The sequence below is a fragment of the Fulmarus glacialis genome, unplaced genomic scaffold (assembly GCF_000690835.1).
Source record: "Fulmarus glacialis isolate BGI_N327 unplaced genomic scaffold, ASM69083v1 scaffold1818, whole genome shotgun sequence".
Classification (NCBI taxonomy): Eukaryota; Metazoa; Chordata; class Aves; order Procellariiformes; family Procellariidae; genus Fulmarus; species Fulmarus glacialis.
Window position 1 is genome coordinate 13,033 of NW_009228718.1, and position 16,263 is coordinate 29,295.

Consider the following 16,263-nt stretch of genomic DNA (forward strand, 5'->3'; position numbering starts at 1 on the left):
GCCCTTTGGATTGACCTCCACTCCTGTTGTTTTCTCCCATCCGTAGGAAGATCAAGCAGGGGAGAGGTTTTTAAAAGCAAATAGTGCTCGAACAAAATCCGATTGGAAAAGGATCGGCTTTGGCTCAGAGTCTGTGAGCTTCGGTGCTCTAATTAGCACAGGGCTGAGGCTGGTGAGCTGGGTAGGAGAGCAGCCAGGCCTGGAGAAGGAGACCTCAGTTTCCTCTTCAGGTCTGTCTGCTGGTGACAGAGGGACCTGGACCCAGCTGTGTTGGTGCTCCTGGGGCTCCCTTGGCACAGCTCTGTTTGCAGCCCCGGGATTTGCAGCGTGGCACCTCCTTTTTTCACAATCTTTGTCAAGGACTGCAGGAGAGCTGCTGGGCTGCGTGGCCTGGGACAGCTCTGCTTGTGGCACCATCTGTGAGCCCCCGGCATGGGAAAGGGCTGCTGGACAAGGAGAGGGAGAGAGGAGGAATGCATGTCTGGAGCGGAGAAGCAGAAAATGCTGTAAGCTAATCAGGGCAGGATTAGCATGTCTTGATAAGCCAAGATGGGCCTGCAAGATTTTGAATCCAAAGAGAGCAATAGCATATGGTTCCTGTGCTGTAGGATTTACTTGTATCTGCTTCCAAGCAGGGCTGCTCACTCGCAGCAGTCTTCCCTGTTCCCAGTGCTAGCTGCAGCTGGGACTCCTGCCGTCCTCTGGCCAGCAACACCTTGGCTCTCCACCGCAATCCACACAGCTTCCCCAACACTGCCCAGGCTTTCTGGAGACTGTGGAAGTATCTTTTGGGGTGGCCATAGCATTTAGGGTGCGTGCGTGGGAGCAGGGGTCAGCAAGAAGCTCAAGGAAACAAGCCCACTGCTGTTGATTGTTGCTCTCGGGAGGTCTCTGGCTCACACAATCTCTTGCTCTTCTTTGTCTCTCCCTCTCCCACTCTCCAGCTGCAGATGAGACATTCTCTTTTAAATACAGTCCTGGAAAGCTGAGGGGAAACCAGTACAAGTCAATGATGACCAAAGAAGAACTCGAGGAAGAACAAAGGTGAGTTTCCTTTTCCTTTTTGCCCAAGGCCATCTGGTTGGCATCCTCCTGAAGCAAGGTGAAGCAGACCTCTCTCTCCCCAAACTGCCTTGGTAGCCTTGGGCTCAACACCTCGTTGCACCATGGTCCAGACCTCTCTGCCCCAGGAGGACTTTCTGAGAACAATATTTTGAGAACAAATAAAGTCACACGGATTTAGGAGATGAAGACACTGTGGCCCTATATACCCTTGGAGCTGTTCAAGCTCCTTCTCTGGATCCTTAGACCAAGCTGATGCAAGCTGGTGTAGTTCCCCTGATCGCACTAGTACCACGTTGATTTACATCTGTTGAGGTCCTGATCTCTAGCTACTTCCCCTCCCTTTACCCTGTGGATGGCCTCCAAACTGAGGACATGGGCATAACTCAGAAATACTGGAGCAAAGTGAGTGAGTGTGGAGCTTTAGAGTTCACTGTGATGGGGCTGTGGCTGGGAATGTCCGTACCTAGGGCTGGCTCCTCAGCTGTAAGTGACGGTGGGGATTTGCCATGTAGTGGCCCTGGTAGAGAAAGAGAATTGTCCATCTCGCACTTTTTGCTAAAGTATCCTCCTGAGCTTGAGCCCTGCCTGAAGAAAGGAAGAGCCTGTCCTGTTACCAAAGACAAGCTTCCTAGCTAAAGACTTCCCAGCCTATACAAGGGAAATCAAACCCAACCTTGCGCCTCGAGCTGCAAAGCCCTATCCAAAGCCAGTCTGTGCTGTCAGGGTGAAGTCTCCGCTTATGTGCGGAGGGAGTCCTTCAGCCCACGGGCACCCAGACCCCGTGCCAAACCAGAGACACCAAACCCTGCAGCCAAGGGCTTTGTCCTACAAGCAGGCTCTGTGTCAGGCTGCTCCCTAGCAGACGTGTGCAGCTCGCACCCCTTCCCTCTTGGGCGAGCTGCAGGGAACCAATTTCCCAGTGGTGGCTCAAGGTAAGCCCGGGAGATGTTGTTCTCTCCACTGCTGTCCCAAGAGCTGTGGGACTCAATTCTCTACCCAGCGATGTGCACCTCCTGGGATGATTTGGAGGAATTTGTCACCCCTTGCCTGTGATGCCGTGGTTTGGGTACCACCACAACTGGCATGGTATAAAGGCCTGACACGGGCTAAGTGGAGACTTGAGTGCAGCAGGAAAGGCAAGGATGGAGGGATTGCACCTTGCCCCTGGATCAGGCATGATCCTCCTGGCAAGCCTGGCCTCGAGGCCTCTGGGCAACATCTCCACGTTGCTGGCGGCTGGGCTGGCCAGGCTTTCTCTCCGTGGCATGAGCAGGAGAGAGACCTGCCCAAGGGCTGGCACAGACATGTCCTCACTCTGGTCCTGTGGGAGACTCTGGTGGTGCAGAGGGCTCTGTGTGGCTGCCTTCACTAGCTGAGCCTGCAGCCCACAGCTGTTCTCTCCATGTCAAACCCGACTTTCCGATCAAGGGATGTCTTCCCTTTCTCACCTGCCTTCTGGGCTCCCAGTTGTCCACAAATCTTGGGCTTCACCTGCCTTGTAGCACTGCCAGGAGCAAAGAACTGCAAGGGCTCTGTGCTCTGGGGTCAGCAACAGAAATGAGCTGCCGTTTCCTCTGGCAATGGGTTGATTCTGCATTGGTGGCGTCAGAAAAAATGTGGTTTGCTTTCCTCCTTTTGTTGTATCTTTATCATGCCTGGAGCCCCCAGCCTGTAAAATGCTAAGCAGGTCTGTTAGCATCATTGTATTTTTCACTTGGGGAGGGCAGAGGTAGAATGAACTGAGTGAATGTGAGTGAAACCCGTGGGGCTCAGTGGGAATTGCTTTTCAGGATCCTGCTAAGCACTGATGAAGGGGAAGGAAAAAAAAAAAATCTACCTGCAGCAGGCAAATTTAAACCCTTTGCACCAGCAGCTCCATCCAAACCAGCTGAGCAATCACTGTTCAGGTTTTCATGGCCACGAGTCTTGTAGGGCCTTCAGCTGGTTCCTCTGTAGCAACAAATGCTCCTGCTGTCACCTGGGGGTCTGGGGACACTGAGGGGACATTGCCTATGGACAGCAGTGGGATGGGGACTGTAGAACCAGCTCTGGGGGCTCGTGGACTTTTCCTGGGTACATGGGACCTCCCAGGCATCGTTGATCATGTCCGTCTGTAGCGGTCCCAGGGCAGGACAGTGCACCTAGGACTGATGGACAGTGCCTGGACATCGGGGTCCCTTGGAGGCTCTCAGCAGCCTTCTACTCTGAGGGCCATTGGCAGACATGTTTTTCCTACTGCTCCTTTATTTTCTCCTTTTCCATATTTGTGTTGTTCATTTCTTTAAGGCAGCTTTGTGAATTTTTTCTTTGCTTTATTGCTGGCTTACTTTTTTCCCCCCAAATCTTCACTGCGGCATCAGCAGCTTTTCCTTTCAGGCCTTGCAGGTGGTGTAAGGGGGCAGGGCTGCTGCCAGGTAAGCTCCCAGACGAGCTGAGCGCAGCGGCTCAGCCCAGTCCTGCATCCTTCTCCCTCGGCAGCTCCATCCCTCTCCCCGACTCCATGCACCCCGACCATGCTGCTGATCTGCTGTGACCCAGGTTTGCCACCTTTATGTTGCAGGATTGAGCTGACCTCTGATCTCACATCCCTGTAGCAAGTACCTTAGGTCCTCGGCCACAAACATTCTTGCAAATCTTTTTGGTAAGGACACGCTCTTTCTTAGAAGTAGTGGTACCACTGATAACATCTGCTAATGTGTTTTTTTTTGCTTTTGGGTCTCATTTTCTGGGGGAGGGCTTGTTTCTGAGCTGCAGTTGACTGCCTGTCCCACCTCCCTCCCCACCTCCCTCCCCCTTCCCTCCTCATAACAGATTAATGAGTCCGCTCCCCTCTGCCTCCATCTCGCTTTCCATGAGCGCTCCGGGGGGAATGGGGGCTGTCGCGTTCAGATGCTCACCTCTTCCATCTTGGATGCCTCAAGTTGGACATCCCACCACCACCTCTGTTTCCTGATTTGAAAAATTAGGGCTGCTGAGTGAGTGGGTAGTTAGTCCTAAGGTGTGTTGCCAAAGCTGAGACAGTCTTTGCTTTTAGCCCTGTCAGCCCTCCAGTTTTCCCGTGGACCAACAGGTTCCCGTATGAAGCAGCCTATAAGCAACATCCCCCAAAAATGCAAGTGGGTCCCCCAGGCCCCCTTGAGGCTACTTGTTGTAGCGATCAGTAGTCCACAAGTCTTAATTTGGGGACCCCTGATTTTGGAGATGCCATTGAAAGAATTCCTTGCCTTTTCCAGGAAGAGCTGTAGGACTTCAGACAGGAGAGGACAGGCATGCAGTAGATTGGGTTACTTAAGCAAAAACCCACTTCTGCTCTAACCTGCATCACTCCAGAAGCTGTGGTTGTCTTGCCGACTATTCACTTGAGTCTTGCGGCTTCAAACTGGTGCTAAATCTGGACTAAAAGGGAAGGAATGTGACCTTTACTGAGTGATGCAACTTCCTTCTTCAGTCTTGAAAAATAGAGGAACTTCTCAGTGAGGGAGGAGGACAGTAAATCTACTTGGGAAATACATCTGCTGGGGTGGTGGCTGTGCTTGATCACACCTGGTGGGTCACCAGTACTTCTAGAACAGAAGCACGTAGTGTTTGCTCCCCTGGGGGAGAAAAATAGTCTGGGCAGGAAGGGGAAGAGTGCAGGGGAAGGATGCAGCCCTTAGTCAAGCCAGCACAGCGTATTTCCCAAACCCTTCTCTTCTGCACCTGAGGCTTTTGGCCATCTACTGCCAACTGTAGGTACCACGGCAAAGCACTAGTTCAGGCTGAGAAGTATGACTCGTAGCGGTGCAGCTTGCCCCCGTTCAGACAGGGCTGAGTTGTGTAGGCATGAGAGACAACTCACAAGGGCTGACTGTTAGGTGTTGCTGTCCTGGCAGATGAGAGAGGAAGAGGAAGGGCTCCCCAGTGTGCCTTCAGGGCCTGGCTCGCATGGATGGATTGAAGTGGTCTCTGCCAGCTGCTTTTTTTTTTTTTGAGTCACCATCCCTGGAAGTATTTAAAAGATGTGTAGATGAGGCGCTTAGGGACATGGTTTAGTAGGCATGGCGCTGTTGAGTTGATGGTTGGACTCCATGATCTTAGAGGTCTTTTCCAACCTTAATGATTCTATGATTCTATGATTCTTTTCAAACCTCCCTTAAGGTTGGAAGAGGTTAGTGGTGGTTTTTTGCAGTTAGAAAGGAGTATGATCAGGACTGTGTTGATCATTAACAGCTGCAACAAGGCTCCACTCAAGGTAAAAGAGAAAACAGAAGAAACAACTCCCTTGGGTCTCCACTTTCAGTTCTCGCTTTCTATGAGGCAGAGCAGGTTCCACCCCAGTCTTGGTTGGCCTCAGTGATGCTGGGGGGTTGAGCTGTCTGTGCTCTGTCCTTGCCACTCTTCGCTAGGTGTGTTGGCTGGAGAAAGGAGAGCAGATCCCATGTGACGGTCTATGGAAAGGTCTCTCCTCTCTGTCATCTCTCTTGTTTCTGGGTTTTAGGAAGAGGTGCCCCATGGGGCCTCAGCTGGGGCACCCTTGCAGACCCCTTGAGCGGGGTCTGAGTGAATGCTACCAAACTGCTCAGACACACTCCGCTGTTTGCTGGTGCACTCATGGATGAAGCAGGTGATTCCCCAGACCACAGTCTAACTTCTGTAAGACTGAGAAGGTGGGTTTGGCTTCCCAGTTTCCTTGGCTAATGGGCTCAGTTCCCACAGCCAGGTGACCCATTCCAGGAGCAAATTCTCCTCCTGCCTCCCAGTCCTCTCCTCTCATCTCCTGGCCAGCCATGGGTGGGTTGAGGAGACACTGCTTGAATCCAGGCTAGACTTAACCCCAGGGCTCAACTGCAAGCTGGAATTCATGCAAGGGGAATTGGATGGCTCTAAGTCTCACACTTTTCTTGGTGGTAATTTAGCAACGGAAATCTGTCTCCTCCCCAGCTGGGTTCAGAGTACCTCTTGGTTATGAGGCACTGAATAAAACTGGTCTTGGACCCTGGAGTTTCAGCAAGGCAGGGTGCTCCAGACAGACCCTGGCTCTAGGGAACAACAGAAAGGAGAGACCTTGCCCTGCTCTGCCAGACATCCCAGATCAAAGTGGGGATGCAGCTGTGGCTTGAGGGAGAACCGTGCTGAAGTTCGGTTTTGAACGAGACAATGCTCGTGATGACAACTCTCGAGCACACAAGGGCAGGAAGCAGCTGCAGGGGTTTAATGACTCTGTTGACAGACCTTGACCTATTTTGAACATCTCCACTACTGGTCCTCCAAAAATAAGTGGGTGGACTGGGCTGGGGGAGATTGCATTTCGGGAGAGCTCTCCATTGGCATCTGTCCCTGTCCACCCCTTGCATTGCCATCACATAGCCCTGGCTCACTTGCTTGCTCCCCCCCTCTGTATAGCATGGGATCTGGGCCTCTTCCTCCTCCCTTCTCTTCTGCTAACCTTCACCCCCAACCCAGCGGCTTTGCTGTCCTGTCCTGTCCAGCATGGTGCTTCTTTTGGATGAGGGAAGCTGGTAAGTTCGGGCTTTCTTTGGGTTTTTATTATTTGTTTGCTCTTCATCTTCTGCAGCACGATAGTCGTCCTGGGCTGAGGGAGGAGGAGTAGCAGCAAGCGATCGCAAAGCCTAGGGCCATGGGACTCCTCAGGTCAAGCTGGCCACTGCTTCACTGCGGCTACCAGCCACAGGAATGGCACCAACCATGGGCAAGGCTGCTTTCAGCCACAAAACACGCAGTGCATGAGGCACGTTTTGTTCCCTCCTGCCTCTTGTTGGAAAGGGGCACTATGTGTTTCGGGGTCCCTGCTGAGCTCCCCCTGCTCTGATGCTCCTTCCTTAGGTGCCAGACTCTGCTTGTAAGAGGAGGGAGTCTCCTGGTGGCCCAGTGCTGTTCCCTGCCTCCACCATATCCCCAGGGAAAATGTCCTCTGACCTACAAGATGTCAGTGGAGTTGAGCTCTGGCCCTATTAATAGAGCATCTGATTGAGTCATGAGTTCCCAGCAGCTTTAAAAACTGAGCAACTCAGGATGCCTCCCTCAGAAACCCAGGGGAGGGGAGGCCAGGAAGCCCCTTCCTCATCTCCTCCTCTCCTGTCCCAGAGGGGAAACTTTTGCATGCTCCCCAGTAGCTTTTGCAGGATGTGAATCTCTGACCCTGCCCTGGGATGAGATTTCAGACCAAACAGCAACTCTGCTTTGAGCTCCCAGGTTTTTTCTTTTGGCTCAAGTCCTGAATTGTCCCAGCTTGTGGCTGCTTCTCCGTGTCTCCCTCACCCAGTGCTCACAACTTGTCTTCATCTGCTTCTGCTTAATCCTGTGCGGCATGGGCAGCTTGCCGTTCTCTATCTGCTAACTCTCTGGGAGCCTGGCTCTGCCTCTCCTGCGGCTCCCCTGTGGCCAGGGGAGACCAAGGGCTGCGGGGAATCGGGGCATCACACCAGGCTGCGTGCGAACTGGTAGACAGCGAGCTGGAGCACAAACACTGAGCGATGGAGGAAGGCGCAGACTGGCCCATCCATGGCTGTTCGCACTGCTGCAGCGTTGGCTGGGGGAGTCAGGAGTGTTGCAAGGGGATGGGGACATGACTGAAGGAGGTGATCGTAGCCTCTCGGCTGAGCTGTCCGGGAGCTTGAGCCACCTTCCTGGCTGTGCTCTGGCCTCTTCAGCTGTTGCTGCTTTGGCTGGGAAACGTGGGAAGCTTCTGTCTTCAGTGGTGGGCAAGGTCCGCTCAGGAGGTGATGCAGTCCCTGACCCTACTGACTCCTCGCTGGCCCCTATCCTGAAGGTGATGGGACTTGTGCTCCCCAGTCGCGCAGGCTCCGGCAGCCTCAACTGCGCTTCTGGTGTTCCTGAGGAGCAGTAGGGATTTCCCAAGGTCATGTACATCTTTCAACTTTTATGTGCCGCTGGAGGAATTTCGGATTTGTGTTCATAGAAGCTCCCTTTGGTACCTCTCACTGTCCTGCTCTTCTCTTTTCTAAGCACTGACTGTCTCTCCCTGTTCTGCATTTAAATCCTCTTTCTCTATGTTTTACCTATTGGCTGAAGGAACTGGCCCACACTTTGGGGACCACCGGGAAAGCTTAGATTTAGTATGTCATTCCTCATATTCTTCCTGCAATACCCTGATCCAGGACAAGACTGGGTTATGGTCACTACCAGAAATGAGATGGTAGGTGCCCCAGTGGTAGAGAAATGGGAAGCAGTGGTGATGGGACCATCCCCAGCAGTGAGATGGTAGGGAACTGCCTGGGGAGAGCTTGACCACCCACTGCCAGGTCTACCCAGCACCCAGGGCCTTTCTTCACTGCTCTCAATCCTCAAGGGTCAATCCTAGCCTGTCTGGATTGAAAATCCAGATTGCTATCTGCCCTCCTTGCCAGGATTTCAGACCAGAGGACTGATGTTCCCGAGAAACCGAGCACCTGCTCCCTCTGCCAGGTGAAGGAGCTGGGAATGGTCCGCACTTCAGAAAATCAGCTTTCTGAGTGAAACTATTCCTGAAAAGAGCACGAGTGATTGCCAGAGGTGGTTACAGCAAGATGCTCTGGGATCTCCTTGGAGTGGGTCAGGACTCCTTTGGAAAGCTATGGTCTATGGATGGGCTACAGGATTTCCTGACCTCCTGCTGCGGATTTTGCACGCATGAGGGATAAACACGTATGGGAATGCCACCAGCCCACCCCATTTGTCAGTGCTGGGATGCTGTCTGCTCTCAAAGGCAAGATGCCCATGCCCTCATGCTGATGCTACAGCTGAGTTGGAGTGAGGTCCTTCTGAGGCCATCAGAAGGACATCCAGTTTCCATGCTTCAGGAGAAGCATGGTCTTTTGAGACCTTCAGTACCTCAGCCTCCCTCATAAGCCAGGACCTGCCCTGTCTGAGGTCCTTGTTCTCCAGTTGTTCCTTGCACAGAACCATGTCCAGCTGGCAAATCATACCATTTACTGACTTGGCCTTCAGCTGGGGCCAGAGCAGAGATATTTGGATAATTTGTATCTGAAGAGAGGATATGGGCTTCCAGCAAAACAAGACTCTAACCTGGTTTGATTGATGTGCTGCTAGGGGAAAGCATGTCAACGAGGTTGATCTCATCATCCAAGGCGAATGGAAAGGAGGGAAGAGCCAAGGATAAGCAGTGGCTCAAAGCTCTCAGCCTCCATCCCAAGCTAATTAAGTCTCTCGGGCTCTGTGGCAGCATGTCAGAGCTTCTCAGCCTGAGGGGTTATACGGCCCTGATGTCCCCAGTGACGGACTGTCTCATGCTCTTTAGTCTAATCCTGCTCACAGCTTGCTCCAAGAGCAGTAAGGGGTATCCCTGTTGTGCAGATGGGGAATTTATGGCTCTGACGGACATCCTCCATTAAGTTCATGCTTGGTTTAAGATCTTCTCACCCCAGCTGTCGGCCTAGCCCTGTCCTGGAGGTGAGTATCCCTGTGAGGGGCTGCAACTGAGCCCCATCCACCCTCCCTGACGTTCTCCATCCCTCACCACTCCAACTGCATCATTCTGGAGGGCACCTCTCCTTCTGGGCTCCCGTGGCAACGAGCTTATGCCCTTGCGCGTGAAATCTGATTACGCTTGCGTGACTTGACCGGGATGATCTGATCCTTGGCACTGCGAATCTTGCAGAGCGATTATCCACTCTGGAGAATTTCCTTTCCTTGTCCTAATGGGCCAGCACTGAGCCTCCGCGGTGTTGTTTGAGTAACCCCGGTCCCACGTGACGCTTCAGCCTGTATCTCCCATCCGGGATCCGGGTCGCCAGCTGCACTTGTGAGGCTGCTGGAGAAGGCAACCTTTTGCACAGGATTGAGGAAGACATGAGGCTGTAACTTGCCTTCATGCTGTGGCTGTCAGGAGCCGGGGACTTTCAAATGGGGCTCAGGTGTTATGGGCAGTGAACCCTATTGAATTCAGGAGAAATTAGGCTGGGGTGCATCTGTGTGTGTTTGTAAGTGCCCAGGCAATGTGTATTGTAGCTTCCCTCTACATCAGTGCAGGTCTCTGTGTCCGTGGGCAGCTGCCCAGCCTACTGTCAGGTGTTTCCCATTGTGGATGGTGGGCCATGAGAGATGCCGGGGCAGTAAGGGCAGAGTGTCTGAAAGGTTCAAGCTGAGAACAAGGGAGCACATTTTTTAGCCTTAGCTCTTCTAACAACATGCTGCAAGACCTCAGGGAGTGCCTGGATGTCCCCACCCATCTAATCATCTCGCCCTCCTTCCCGGGAACATTGGGAGAGCTTCCCATCAAAAGGAAGCCCCGCGACCTGCAGAGATTCTGGGGTTTTTGCCTTCTTCCCTTGAACAGACACGTCTGTAGGAAGATAGAGAAAGACTGACCTGTTTAGGCACACTGCCCTGTGAAACCAGTACTCGTTCCTGGCTCATCTGGCTGCAGGTGGGAGGAGGAATCTGTGCTGGACAAGGGTGCTCTGCACAGGACAGTGAGGCAGGAACCCCTGGAGCTAACGAAAGCTTCCAATTAGTTGGGCTTCTCCGCTCTCATCAGTAGATCAGAAGGGTTGTAACTTAGACTTGGTTCCAGATGAGAGAGTTTACACTTCTGAGTTTCGACTATCCTGCTGCAGATGATGAAGCAAAGTGCTTCCTCCTTAGAGGCATGAGGTTTGTAAACAGCAGCTTGTTCTGCCCTGAGGTGGGAAGTTGCCTTGCCTTCCCCCCCCACACACTGAGTTTTCCCCCTGCTCATTTATGTGAATAATAATGAACCAACCTGAGGGGTGAAATGACTGAAATGATTTCTCTTCTCTCCCTGTTTCTCTTTGCAGAACTGAAGACTATATGAAGTTGTCCCTAGCCTCCTCCTAAAGGCATCCCTTGGCATCTTTAAAGGCTTGAGAGAAATACCAAAACCAACCAAACACACCCATAAGAGAAATCCATAAACCCTCAAAACTTGGGATCCCCTCTTGGTCTGAAGTTGAGTTCTTCAAAAACTCCTGTGGTGTCAAGTGTGAGGAGATCCTGTTGTGTGGCTCCATGGACTGGGGCTGGGCCCAAGCAGTGACTTGAGTTGTGTTTGGGGGACTGGGATGTCCTAGGAGATGAACCTTCCTCCCTCTCCCCCAAACAGAACCCAAATTGGACACTAAATATGCAGCGAGTCTATTAGTTGTGTTCATTACCATGTATTAGGCCTGTCATGGAATCTGTGTTGTTCCTTTATTGGGGTGGGTGAACCATAGCTCTTCTCCCAGACCAGCCTGGACCTTATACCAGACTATCAAGTTGTTTCTTCCTGGGGCCAAACTCCTCTTTATTGCTGGGGGTGGGAACTGCCTATGATTTCAAATGTTGCACAATGCTGCTTTATTCTGAGGGGTGGAGGGACAAAGTGGGGTCCAAGTGAGGGATGGCAGATGGTAGCTGGACCGACTCAAATCTTGCTTCTGTAGTTATTTTAGCAGAGAGCTGATTCTGTAGGTAGACAGAATGACTTGAGAAGTGATGAAGATTGATAGTTTAGCTGTTCTGCTTGTGGTGGAGATTTAGGAGACCACACTTTGGCTGCTGTTAGTATCTGGATTCTCACCTTTAGGAGAGACCCAAGGAGGTAGCTATGGCATCAGGGGTTCCCTCTGGCTCAGGATGAGATTGTGGGGGTCCTGGAAGAGACACCCTCCCCGTTCCTCTGCCTGCTTGCTGTTCAGTGCCCTCTTCTCTTGCTAGCCCTGTGGCTTGTCTGCTGGAGCCAGAGCTCAGCATTGCTCCTCAGCGCTGTCACATACAGAAGATGAATTTGGCTGGGCGTGTATACCTGCTTCAGACATAGCAGGTTTCAAATCAAACCCAGCTGGTTTGCGAGAGTGAGAAGAGGGCCTGTGTCCTCTAACGATGTTGTAGAAACACCAGGCTGGGTGGGGATGTGTTCTTCAAAGTTTCTCTCTCACTGCAGGACAATTGCCTCTTGGCTAACACTGCAAACATATCAGAAACCCAACAGGCTCCTTTTTTTTTTTCCTTTTTAATTCCTATGCAGACGATACTTGAAACCTTGTACACAGTTGTCCTTTCCAGCGCCTGGGGTTGGCAAACTCTTCATAAAAGGGCTTATTTAAAGAACAGCAGGAGGCTTCAGCTTTAGAAGAGGCTGGGCTGCCCCTTCCCAGCCGACAACTGCAAGCGTTTTCAGTGGTTTGCATATGAATTTAGGCACATCTGGACCCTCTGCTTCAACATCCCGCTGGTACAGCCGCTGTCTCCCCTTGGTGCTGGCTGGCTGACTCTGTGTCCTGAGCACCCAACTATGCAAAGAATGCCTTATATACATTGTGTTTAAGTTACATGGCAATATGTACATCAAGCAAAGTCTATAGTTGAGTCCAGATTTTTGCTAGTGGCAGCGAGTCAAACTATTTCTTCAACTCAAATGGCTGTCTGGGTATTTTTTACTTTTGTTTGTTTTGTTTGTTTGTTTTGTATCTGATGGTGGCTCTTATACAAAGGACTGTAATTCTAGTGGCTTGAATCTGTAAAAATTGCCTTTGTTTGGTCCAATAAACCTTTGAATAGTTTATTTGGTTTGTGCTTGTTCTGCCTGCCTCCAGCAGCTTGCAACTTCTTCCTCAAGAGATTTGTGGTGAAAATCTGAATTTTAGGTTAGAGGTACATTCTGCCCTCCTATGCCTTTTACCCCATAAATTATTCCACTGGCTTCCTTAACAACAGAGTCAGATGAGTGGCGAAAGGCAGGGATTTTCCCTTATTTCTGCTGGAGCAACGCAGTGTTGCAGGAGGATCCTGGTCTTGTTTGCAGCGGAGCAATTAGCAATGTTCCCAAATGCAGAGCTCTGCCCAGGAGTTCAGCTGCTGTGAACGTGGATGCCTAGCAGTTCCTGAAATGCAGATCTCCTTTAACATACCTATGGCTCACTGCCCCAAACCTCCAGTTAATCGTAACATTCTTGGACTGAAATGTGTGAAAAGAGCCTAAGGGAGTTAAGTATGCAAATTCAATTGCCTATCAAGAAGAATTAGGCTGCTTTGAAAATCCTTAATTAATCTATTTTGTCAGCAATAAGTAAAATTCTGTTTGACCTCCTTAATCTAAGTAGTTTTGAGGACAGCACTTACAGGAAAAGAGAATGATTTTACTTGTGAATGGGGTAGGTTTGATCTGAAATCATCAAAAAAAACCCAATCTGGAGCAGTACAAAGTTGTTTTACAAGGTCGCCTTTGATAGGAGAAGCTCCTTTTTGAAACCAGTTTCATGCTTTTGATGCCTTACTCTTCCTTCCCAGGCTCTTTTCACTCTTTATCTTTGTTTTGCTCTCTCTTTGTTGTAGATTAGGTAGCACAGAGAAGTAACAGCAGTAACAGCTCTTTTTTATTTCTGTTTTTCAAATGCACAGTCATGATATTTAAAGTTGAGGGGAGAGCCAAAATGCATTGATGTTGTACTTAAAAAACCAGAGTGAATATTGTCTGTGATCTTGATTGTGGAGGTTTGGAGACAAGGAAAGGGGCCTTTGGCGAGATTTCAGCAGTGTTAATGTCTGTGAAATAACGAGCGAGGGATGCAGACCTGTGTAGAGCACTCCCAGCTGGCATGCATTTCAGACACAGGCAAAGCTGTGTATTGAATTTCTTCACACTAGACTGGAAATGTGCCCTCTGGTGCCCAGCGGTGATCTAAAATAAAATATTGATCACTAACAACTGTGCTTCCCTTCCTCTCGTCTGGAAAGGGCAGTTGGATGCTATTCATGTGAGCACAAAAAATTACAGAAGAGACAGACAAATCCAGGCGCTTGACAGCCTGTGGCCAGAGCTTTCATAATCAAAAGATCCCACATCATTATCAGGATATGTTTGGCCTTAGGACAGTTGCATTTTAATTGCGATAGAACAGAATTGGCAAAGGAGCTTTCTTTTGCCAGGATCTGCTTTTTCCCTGCTCTGCCTGGTGCAGTGGTGCTAGGAGGACAGCCTGCTGTACCTGCTTCTGCTGGGGCTTAGTCCAGGAGAGGGGAAAAGCACAGCCCCACTTGGCAGGAGCTCAGCACGGGAAGGCTCCTCTGCTTGTTCCTGACTGTCTCCTTCCATTGATCTTGTTTGTGGTGTGGTTGCTTCTGATGTGTTGATGCTGCCCTCTCTTCTTTCAAGCAAAGATTGTGTCCTGGTTTTGCCTGTCAATAGGTATTTCTACCCCTCCTGTTACTGGAACAGCTAATAGCTTGTCCACACAGGACTTGCAGGAAGCCTACCCCAGGTTAACTCATGGCGTGCGTTTAAATGGATTAATTACAGTGTATTAAAGTCCTATGCGGAAAGCTGGCTGTGACGGGGACAGAGGACTCTTGACAGGGTGACCGTGTGGAAGTAAAAGCCAGAATCTGTCTTTCTAGCCCAGGAGAGGTCTCAAGATGCTAAACAAGCAGGAGGGGCGGGGGTTGCGGCAGATCTGTGCTCTGAGCTGCTGGGCTATCGCTGAATTCTGGCCCCACAGTCACGTAGGGACAAAATGAGCCTTGAAGTAATAGAAACTGCTTCTCCCTTGTTACAGCCATAAAACACCACAACCTCATTAGTTCTTTTAATCTCACACAGGAGAGTCAAGTATGAGGTGTGCTAGGCAATACTGCAATCTGATCCCAATCAGGTAGGAGTCCGGCAGTGAGAACGAACCAGCCCACAGCCAGCCCTGACTGGAGCCAAGGTGCACATTCATTTTGCCCTAAAAGAGGATTTTGTAGACATCAAAATCAATTGCATCAGTTCATGAGCTACTTGCAAACAAATGACACTCCTGTGCTGTCCACCCTTCTGTATCCCTGAGTGATGATCAGTAGATGTATGACCAATATAAGCCCTCCTATAAAGCTTCCTCAAATAAAGCCCTGTGACAGATACCAGTCTCTGTGCTCAGGACATACAACAGTGGTTAACTGCTTCAGGTTAGGGAAAAATGAGGATATCGTCTGTTATGGGGAGAAGGGAGTTAATCATCTACTATGGGACTTTCTAGGGATGGAAATCTGAGCTAGATGGTCCACTAGTCAGCCTCTGCCCACACTGGGATCACCTCGTTGCTGGACTGGCTACATGAGTCCATCTCACCATTTGACATTGGCAGATGAACTCTTGAATCGAAGATTTCTATCTGTGATCTTATCTTCCAGTGGCTGATTAAAGTCATGTCTGCACTGGAAGGTAGTCTAGTCTCTAGTTCTAAGGTAGGGTATGCATCTAAAATTTAATAGCTATTGCTGAATTACTCTGTATCTACATGCTCCCATTACAGAATGAAAGGACTCTGTATTGATGAAGCTTAATCCAGTTTCATTATGCAGTCTGCTAAATTGGGACATTAGTTTTATGATATTCCACATGTCAAGTTATCCTGAAACTTTGAGCATAGATAAGCCATAAGAAACTCCAAAGCTAGTGTTAAAGCAGTCTGTTTTGTCTCCATATTTAAAGAATATGGAGGGAGACATGCAGGATGATTGGATAGATGGGAAGGTGGAGGAAGGAGAACCAGAGGCTATCTCTTTCTCATCGCACATGGGTAGATTTCCCGCAGCCAGTAAGGCTTGTAAAATGACCTGCGTTTGGCTTCGTTTCATTTGACCATGGTGTTCTTGCTCAAAGTGCCTTCTGGGGACTGGCTATTCCTACTTCTCCTTTTCTTCTTGACAGGGTTCAGAGAGAGCAGCTGGCTGCCATCTTCAGGCTCATGAAGGAAAAAAGTGACACATTTGGAGAGATGTCTGAAGGAGACATGAAGGAGCAGCTTAGACTGTATGATATATAACCTTGCAGCCAGTAGAGACTATGCCCAAAAGTCATCTTGGCCCTTATTATGCAGCACACTGGAGATTGTAGTGCTATAAACACATTTTGGCAGTTATTTTGCAGCTCCAGTTTGTTTTGCAAATGCATATAGGCCTGTGATATATATTTCAAAAGACTTGTAATTTCTCACCCTTTTTATCATTTTTCCTTGAAGAGTTACCATGATATTTTCATCTCGTACAGAGATTTTTACCTCTTTCTGGCTGGGTCATATGTCTCAGTCATACGAAGTAGTTAAACTCGCAACTTTTTTCTGGCCATGCTTTATAAAAATGAACTTTCAAACCTAGTCTTTATCAGTTTGATATCTGAAGAAAGCCAAAGATGATAGATGTAAAATGGATGAAAATAATAGAATCATAGAATAACTCAGGTTGGAAGGAACCTAAGGA

General features: G+C 49.9%; 1 protein-coding gene across 1 annotated transcript in view; it reads left to right on the forward strand.

Annotated features, from left to right (window-relative positions):
• Positions 1-16,026, forward strand: part of MXRA7 (matrix-remodelling associated 7) — a 24,904-nt gene extending 8,878 nt beyond the window's left edge. The window contains exons 4-5 of the mRNA XM_009583546.1: positions 945-1,044; positions 15,716-16,026. Coding sequence (XP_009581841.1) covers positions 945-1,044; positions 15,716-15,830 — 215 coding nt within the window. The 3' untranslated portion in view covers positions 15,831-16,026. The remainder of the gene's footprint in view (positions 1-944; positions 1,045-15,715) is intronic.
• The last annotated feature ends 237 nt before the right edge of the window (positions 16,027-16,263 follow it).